The 9109-nt window shown below is 37.1% G+C and overlaps 1 protein-coding gene and 1 long non-coding RNA gene across 7 annotated transcripts in view; one reads left to right on the top strand and one right to left on the bottom strand.

The window, feature by feature from the left end:
- The window catches only part of LOC107670841 (uncharacterized), a 9267-nt gene extending 9040 nt beyond the window's left edge, over positions 1 to 227 (top strand). For both annotated transcript variants that reach the window (XR_001632128.1, XR_001632127.1), the window contains exon 4: positions 169 to 227. This is a non-coding gene — a long non-coding RNA (uncharacterized LOC107670841). The remainder of the gene's footprint in view (positions 1 to 168) is intronic.
- Positions 1 to 9109, bottom strand: part of LOC107670839 (sodium/calcium exchanger 1-like) — a 114186-nt gene that overhangs the window by 8967 nt on the left and 96110 nt on the right. For all 5 annotated transcript variants that reach the window (XM_016463612.1, XM_016463613.1, XM_016463614.1 and 2 more), the window contains exons 4-6: positions 4607 to 4752; positions 3592 to 3691; positions 157 to 432 (exon numbers count right to left, since the gene is read on the bottom strand). In XM_016463612.1, the coding sequence (XP_016319098.1) occupies positions 157 to 432; positions 3592 to 3691; positions 4607 to 4752 (522 nt within the window). The remainder of the gene's footprint in view (positions 1 to 156; positions 433 to 3591; positions 3692 to 4606; positions 4753 to 9109) is intronic.

Genomic DNA, 9109 nt, shown 5'->3' with positions numbered 1-9109 from the left:
ACACACACCCACACACACACACACACACACACACACACACACACACACAAGTGCTTGAACATCCTCATTTTATGATAAATGACTATATGTGAACACAAACATGGGTGGCTAAAACACAAAAATCAGAGGCGCATATGTTTTTTTTCTCTCTCTCACCTGGCACTGAAGTTCCTAGCGCTACAAACACCACTGCTGTGACAGAGTCTTTGAGTCCGATGGTGCAGCCGAAGTGGGATGCCAGGTCTCCGATGAAAGCCGTCAGAACGCCAATCATAATGATTGACACCACGAAACACGCCCACCCGTTCCAGTAGTCAGTGGGTGGGACAAAGGCAAAGAGAACTTTCCAGAAGACAGTGAGGAAATGCATGACATAATCGAAGCAGGAGGGGAGCTTCTCCTCTCCGCATTCTTCATCATCATCATCCTCACCTGCAGGAAGGTAATGAGAAATAATTAAATATGACTTTATAGAAGGTTAATAAACCCCTAAGTGCTGAAATTTGGCACATGACTCATCCACATGACTCAGAACTTGCCAGAACAACTTAGCAACCCCCTTATCAATCACCCAGAACATCAGCATCCTATCAACTTTATATTAGTGCACCTAAAATGCAGCAGCGACCTGGCAACTTCATACAAAAAACATCACCGTAGCAGAGAGTTTTGCACAGACCAGGCACCACTTTTCTTCAGAAAATATAAAAAATGTATATTTTGTACCTAAAAGCCACACACCAGGTCAGCTGTCGTGGCAGTATAGCTGAAACCTTCACATAGACACACAGCCTTTATCGATATGTAGAGCACATGGCGCGCGTGTGTGTGTGTGTTCAGGAAACAGGTTGTAATCTGTTTGATATTCTGTTGGTGCTGCGTTTCCTTGAGAGCGTAAAGAGAGCAGCTTCCAGACGCCCACACAGTGCTCTCTGACAGGTGAGGCTGTTCCTTTAAAGTGTGATTAGATGCTACAGGATGTTCAGAAATCTCACCTATTCACAGCAGCAGCTGAGAGCACACGCATTCAAGTCACTGGCAAGGGGATTTAGTCATTGTTTCGCCAAGACATTCATTCTGTTCACGGGCAAAAACCTGATTGTGCACTGTGATTAAAAGGATTATTGATAGAGTAGATGCTTAGGCTAGAACATACACACACGCTTAGACAGAACACTCACACTGATCTGTATCAAATACAAATTCAAACAAACAAATTCAAAAAGATTTAAAGAAGACTGAATCATTATGAGTCGCTATTGAAGATTCAGACAGAAATGTCAGCTGATACAAGTGTATACAGTATGTTTATGTATATGTTTATTTCATCACAGCTCAAGAGTATTTGAAGGTCACGATGATGTTTGCTGTCACTGCAACACGTGTGTAAATATGCACACATCTGTGCTAAAGAGACAGAGAAGGTCAACGTGATGCTTTATGTGCCGTCCATCAGTGTGTCTGAAGGGAGTAAACACCTCATAAAAGAGCATCAGTTTGCTTTCAGACCACAGTCAGCATACATAAATACACAATTGACAATGCAATTAAAAAAAAAAAAAAAACTTTAAACAAGATCAATTGACTTGATCAGCAAAACTGTGTAACATACTGTTCTATTTAAATCTAAATATAGAGTTCCACATTTGTCCATAGAGTTTTTTTTTTTTTTCAAATTTAGATTACATTTGGCAGTTATTTTGCCCTAAATGAGGACATACTATAGACTTATAATGTTAATATTAGACTTATAATTGTTAGTAGGCCTATTGTTTATATACTATTATACTATATATTAATAATTTGAATTGTAGTTGAATTGTGTGTGTGTGTATACAGAATTTTCTTTTTTTTTTTTTTAGCTCAATAGCTTTATTTTTAACTTCAGTTTTAGCATTAGTAATTTTAGCACTTCAGCTTATTATCCGTTTTTAATCTAAAATTTATATTACATTTTATTTCCGCTTTATTTCAATTACTGAAAAACATTTTTAAAAGTTTTAGTTAACAGCAACACTGATCTTAACCCTCAAAGATTATTTAAAATTTTTTGTTTATTATAAATGATTTATGAAAAAAATGCTTCACGAATCATTTGTCCAATTAAGGACATCCCCAAATGTCTCCAAAGGGAGGTTTGCGTCACATGTAACTTCTGGCGACAATTTTGTGTCCAATCTATAGATAAGTAAACCCCCACACACTCAGTGCTCATGTTGTGTTTTCTCTCTTCTCATCTTTTGATATAAATCATCTCGCTGTGCTGCAGAGTCTGACATTTAGCAAAGCTTTTAAACTTGAAACTCTTCAATTTACCACCATTAGCTGCAGACCTTTTATTCTTCTTTGTCCCTATCTGTGTACATTTGTGTATATGTGCATGTGTGTATCTGCATGTCCTGATAAAAAGTCGTGGAGAAATTTCTGTTCAGTTCTCAGTGGTGCTAGATAAAAAAATAATCCATCTGTCAATGATGGCAATGATTAATGCATGTTTGATGTTAGGTAGGATGTTCATGCTGGTTTTTTTCCATAATGAAGGTGAATGGTGACCAGGGGCTACCAAAGTCCAAAAAATGTGTCTTGACACAACAAATCTGAATGAGATTTGAAGGAAAAGACTCACAAGAACAATTCACACTTAATCATTTTTGAAATTCTATTTTGAAAACAACCAACATCACTGTAGATACTTCATGAAAAGACTTGGTCTGTACTCTGTACTGGTGATTCCAGGCCAGTTCTGACAGCAGACAGAGCAACATACACGCACACACAACACACACACAAAGGTTTTTAACCTTGCTTTGCCCCAGAGCACAAATTGGCACACTGAGAGGTGTTCAAGTGTGAATCACTAAGTCACCAACACCTGATCCACACAAACACACACACACACTTACAAGGCTAGAGAAGCAGCCTCTATGATAATCAGTCTCTCTGAGGTCGTGCTGCGAGTGCTAATTACTTCAAAGAAAACAAACCGAAAAAATCCCTCTCTCGTTTTTCTTTCTCCGCCTCCATCTACTTTGTTTTTCTCCTTTGCACAGAGAATGGAGACTCCTTTGTGTAGCCCTAAGAGAGGTGAAGCTGTAAAACAGACTTTCTTGAGAAACACCGCAGCCACCAGGGGGCGCTTTACAGCAGAGAGTACCGGCGCTTTTGAAATTTCAAATGGAAACCATAAACAACAACATCTGATGCAATCTATATAACCCAGGGATGCCTAAGCCTGCTCCTGGAGGGCCACTTTTCAGCAGAGCTTAGCTTTAACCTGATTAGACACACTCAAACCAGCTAATCAAGCTCTTTAGGATTACTAGAAATGTCCAGGCAGGTGTATTAGAGTAGGCTGAACTCTACAGGAAGATGGCCCCCAGGAGCAGGATTGGACACCCCTGATAACCCAATCGAAACAACAGTTAGTAGTATTTAACTAAAAATGTATTTTATAACAGCAATAATAACATAAAAGTCTCGCAGGCATTTCTGGTAACACTCGCAAGTGATTATCATCTCGAACGAGATGTTCTTTTTTAATGAAACACTAAATCAGTCCTCCCAATGTTCCTCACAAACTGAAACACTCACCGGCGCTGACTGTGATGGCCTCGATGAACTGGTCCCTCCAGCTGTTGGTACCAACCAGAAGAGCCAAGTTTGTCTTTTTAATCAGCTTATCAACTGTATTCTATAGAGAAAAGTGAGAGACGGCACACAAAGAAAATGAATGACCGCTTCATTATATTCCAGTGCAAATGAACAGGAATAAACAAACTTAAACACACTTCAGGCACGGTGGACCACAGTTCATCGAGTGCTTCTGACTGCTCTCTGGTCTGCCCCGTTGTGAAGTGTGTGTGGGATCGGAGTGTGTGTGCGTTTTAGCAAGGCGAGTGTGTGCATGTGGATCGTCCTGAAGTGTGTGGAGGCGATCGATGAGATGCCAACGTTTAAGATCTCTGAACTTCCCTGACAGAACCATAGTGTCTTGTGTGTTTCCATAAGCAACAAAAAGGAACATTTTTCTACAGAAAAACAGGTATTTTTGAATTATATGTGACCTAAAAAGTTAGTCAATTCTAAATGTAGCAACCCAGAGTCATGTTTGTGCACTGCAAATAATGAAAATGATCCTTAATAATAAAAAGTGCATATTTAAAGTATATTGCAGTAAATAACTTAATGGGAGCTTATAATTACCATTTGACAGTATAATTGGCTAAACTGGTAAATTTATACCAGTATACTATACACATGTAAATGAACAGTTCATTTAAAAATGAAACATTTTGTCGTTATTCACTCAAACTTCATGTTGTTACAAGCCTGTTTAACTTTTTTTCAGCAGAACATAACAAAATATATTTTGAAGAACTGTTTTTGTGCAAGCAATGAAAGCCAAGAGGGGTGCAAAACAACATCAGACACTCTTGAATTTAATTGTACGGATAAATGTACACTAAAACATTCTTCAAAATATCTTCTTTTGTGTTTTACAGGTTTAGAACAACATGAGGTTAGTATACGTGACAGTCATTTTTGGGTTAAAGTTGCTTTAATGTGATTATGAATAAATGGGAAATGTGTAGCTAAATTAACACACCTTGAATTCATAAGATTCCTCAATGATAACCTCCAGTTTAGGGTGATCTCCTAGCATTGGCTTCCCCATTTCAGCGATGCGTCGTTCCTCTTCCTCTTCGCCTGTCAGAGGCTCCACCTCTTCCTGCCCCGCCTCTTTCTCCTCCTCTGAAAACAAAAGCACCAGTCAGAGAGTAGAAAACAAACTAGCCAAACCAGCCAACTTATATTTCAAATGATCATCTAGAGTGTGTTTGTGGATCAACGGGTTTCTGTGGATAAACTGGATTGTGTAAATACATTTCATGAAAATGCTACAGTGAACACAAGAATTTGGCTCTGAGGTGGAAAGTCCTATAAAAGGTCAAAATCACAGATCTTCGTTGACAAATTTAGAAAATGGGTCCATTTCATGAAACATACTTATATAATAGAATACACACAGACCACTGTGACTCTGTATGTGAGAAATATGTCAGGGGCAGGATTTTCCCTTCATTTCTTTCATGCAATGAAGCTTCTATGGGCCCAGTGGGATTCTGGGTAAGTACGTGTGTGATATAAGCAACCCCTGACCATGTGACTGGGTTTAGCCCAATCAATCACCCACATTCACACACACAATGAAATGAGAGGGTCAAAGGAAAGCAGCAGATGCAGACCTAAATGCACGGAGGTATGATGAGGTTTGGAAAGGAAAACAATTAGGTTACAGTAGAGACACATGCACACACTGATGTGGACAGACAAAAGGGAAGGCCTGGGAAAGGAGAAAATGAAAATCCTTTGGGCAGCACCATGGTGATTTCAGCGGAAATGTAATTCTTCGAGTCCTATCACATATATTCTCTCGATCACTTTCTCCTTCTGTCTCATTCATTTCATTTTTCTTCTCAGATCACGAGCTCAGCTGGCATAACGGCTACACCAACAACAGCAATAGTCATAAAACAATGTTACGATGACTACATTCCCAAGCTCAACACAAACATGAGCCTCATAGGCAGAAACGGCTGCGTAAACGAATGAAATATCTAATGGAACAAATAAATCTCAAGCCACAAATGAACCCTGAGGCATTAGTGGAGGATTCCAGCGCAAGATTCTCTGTCAGATTAATGGCAGAGCAACTCGTTCCTGTAGCCTAAACAGTCTCTCTCTCTGTCTTAATATTTTATGTTCATCTTTTCCAGGGTAATCTGCTCATCTTTTTCTTAGACCAAGTTCTCTTTTTTAAGAAAAGTTAAATGTTTTTAATTTCTTACATTTAATGGGGGTTTGGGACCACTGAGATTTGCATGCATCACTGAGATGTGAGTGTGATACATCCACAGAAAAGGAAGTATAGGAAGTAAAATGAAAGACCAACAGAAAATGTGGCACATCTTCGGTGTAATAAAGTAAGGGCAACTAAAATTAATTGGTTACATTTTGATACTGTGCTTAGTGTTGGTAATTAAACGAGATGCTCACACAACATGAAGATTGTGAGTCATGCTTGTCTGCGTGTATAAACTGATATTGATTTAATAGGCTAAGGTTCCCTCTTCCTTGTTTTGTCCTTGAAAACAGAGCTATCATTTTCTATCGACAGCTTTGTGCTACACATCTTGCATGAGCACACGCAAACACAGTCCATCCAGCCATCCGTTCCTTTCATTTTCATTATCTCTTCAGCTGTCCTTTATATTTCTAGTCTCTTCTTTTCTTTTTTCTTTCATACTAAACAATCTGTTTTCTCTTATCTACAGTATGAAGGCTTTGAATCATCCAGGGTACTTTCACGTCTTACAAGCAAAGCTAATCAAAGGCAACTGGACTTGATTATTAATTATTTTGAAGGCGATTCGCCACTCATCTGAGTGTCTCAATAATTTTTTTTGTTAATCACTGATGAAGTCGTATGGATGAGTGGCAAATCATCATCAAAAAATGTATAATCAAATCCAGCTGCATTTGATTTGAACTCTACCTGATGTTCCTCTCTCCTCTTGTATTCCATGTTTTAAGCACTGGATCTCTTTTTATTGTATTTTATATGAATCATGCTAAAACACAGCATTAATCAAAACAAGCGAATATCAAGAAATATCAATAAATATGATAAAAAACATTTGATACACATCAAAACATTGAGGTGCTGGGAAAAAGAGCCGTTTTGTTTCCTGGAAAATAAATGTTTATCTAAATGTGAGATGAAACACACTCGACCAGCCTTGGCTTTGAAGACAGCTCACAATCTTGAGCTCTGAGTCTCTTTAGCTCCCCTAATCTCTCCTCATGATTTACAGCATCTGAACTCATTTGCTGGCGTGTCTTAACCTTTCCTTTGTGTCTAGTTATGAGATTATTGCGAATAAACGAAATTAAACAGTTCACTTTGAAGCTTTCTTTCACAACCTGCTAATATTCTGAGCACACCCTATATTAGGGCTGGACGATATGGCCAAAATTTATATCACGATAAATTTCTTAATTTCGGTCAATACGATATAATTCCGATATCGATATGAACACTATTAAAAAATCCGTAACGGCTGTAAACAAAGCAGCTCCGCTCATGAACGCTACTTTATCAGATAAAAATGCCATCTAAACTATTCTGAAGACAGTCGGTTCCCTTCAGAGATACATTCATATAAAACACCCGCGACGCGTTTTGATTTTGAAACGTGCAGTGCTCATGCTTATTCAACGAAGTCAAACGCCACAAATAAATCAATGTATGGGAAACACTGGTAATGTATATCGAAATATCGGAAATGTGTTTAAAAATCATATCACCGTTATTGAAAAAAAATTATATCGCTATACATATTGATATTGAATTATTGTCCAGCCCTACCCTATATGGTAAACTACAAAAAATATTGCGTAAGAGATTATGACTATAAATTAAAGGGTCATATCATCCTTTTGAAAAAAGTGTTTTGTGTACAATGCGTACAAGCATCAGAGCTCAAAACTCAAACACCAGACCATTCAAAAGTTTGGGGTCAGTAAACATTGTTTTTTTTTTTTTTGGAAAGAAGATAATGGATTAGTTCACTTCCAAAATTAACATTTCCTGATAATTTTCTCACCCCCATGTCATTGAAGATGTTCATGTCTTTCCTTCTACAGTTGAAAAAATTCCAGGATTTTTCTCCATATAGTGGACTTCAAAAGCGACCAATGTGTTGAAGGTCCAAATTGCAGTTTCAATGCAGCTTCAAATGGATCTAGATGATCCCAGCAGAGGAATAAGGGTCTTATCTAGCAAAACGATTGGTCATTTTCTAAAAAACAAAACAAAAATGTATAATCTTTAACCACAAATGCTCATCTTGCACTAGCTCTGCAATGCGTGTCCACAACTTCACGCATTACGTAATCACGTTGGAAAGGCACAAACAATGCGAACGTGCCAAGACTAAATCAAACGCCCTTTTCAAAAAAGGTAAAATAATGATGTTGGATGATTTTGAAGTTGGAGGAGAAAAACAGATAGAGTTCGGTCCTCCTTCTGCCTATGTCACGCACAACCTTTCCAATATGTCTATATAATGTGTGAAGTTATGGATGCGCATCTAAGAGCTAGAGCAAGACGAGCATTTGTGGTTAAAAAGTATATACCATTTTTGTTTTTTTAGAAAATGACCAATCGTTTTGCTAGATAAGACCCTTATTCCTCAGCTGGGATCGTGTAGAATCCTTTGAAGCTGCACTGACACTGCAATCTGGACCTTCAACCCCGCTGGTCTCCGTTAAAGTCCACTATATGGAGACAATTCCTGGAAAGTTTTCCTCAAAAACCTTAATTTCTTTGCGACTAAAAAAGAAAGACATGAACATCTCGGATGACATAGGGGTGAGTAAATTATCAGGAATTTTTTATTCTGGAAGTGAACTAATCCTTTAATACATTTATTCCCTAAGGATGCATTAAAAGTGACAGTAAAGCCATTTATAATGATTCAATGTCAAATAAATGCTGTTCTACTTAACTTTCTATTCATCAAAGAATCCTGATAAAAATGTATCATGGTTTCCACAAAATTATTAAGCATATAAAATATTAAAACATTTTCAATATTTATAATAAGAAGAAATGTTACTTGACACGGAAGACTGGAGTAATAGATGCTGAAAATTCAGTTTTGCCATCACAGGAATAAATGACATTGTAAAATATATTAAAATTAGTGCTGTCAAACGATTAAATGCATCCAAAATAAAAGTTTTTGTTTGCATAATACATGTGTGTGTTCTGTGTATATGTATTATGTATATATAAATACACACATAAAGTATATATTTTGAAAATATTTACATGTGTTTACATGTCTATATTATATTCAAACAATTTATATTATATATAAATATATTTAATATATAAACAACATTTTATTGAAATATAGACATGCATGTGTGTATATTTATATATACATAATAAATATATACAGTTCACATACATATATTATGTAAACCAAAACTTTTATTTTGGATGCGATTAATCACGATTAATCATTTGACAGCACTAATT

The sequence above is a fragment of the Sinocyclocheilus anshuiensis genome, unplaced genomic scaffold (assembly GCF_001515605.1).
Source record: "Sinocyclocheilus anshuiensis isolate Anshui unplaced genomic scaffold, SAMN03320099.WGS_v1.1 scaffold784, whole genome shotgun sequence".
NCBI classification, from domain to species: Eukaryota; Metazoa; Chordata; class Actinopteri; order Cypriniformes; family Cyprinidae; genus Sinocyclocheilus; species Sinocyclocheilus anshuiensis.
The sequence above is the reverse complement of the archived record's forward strand: the minus strand, read 5'-3'. Positions and strand labels throughout refer to the sequence as shown.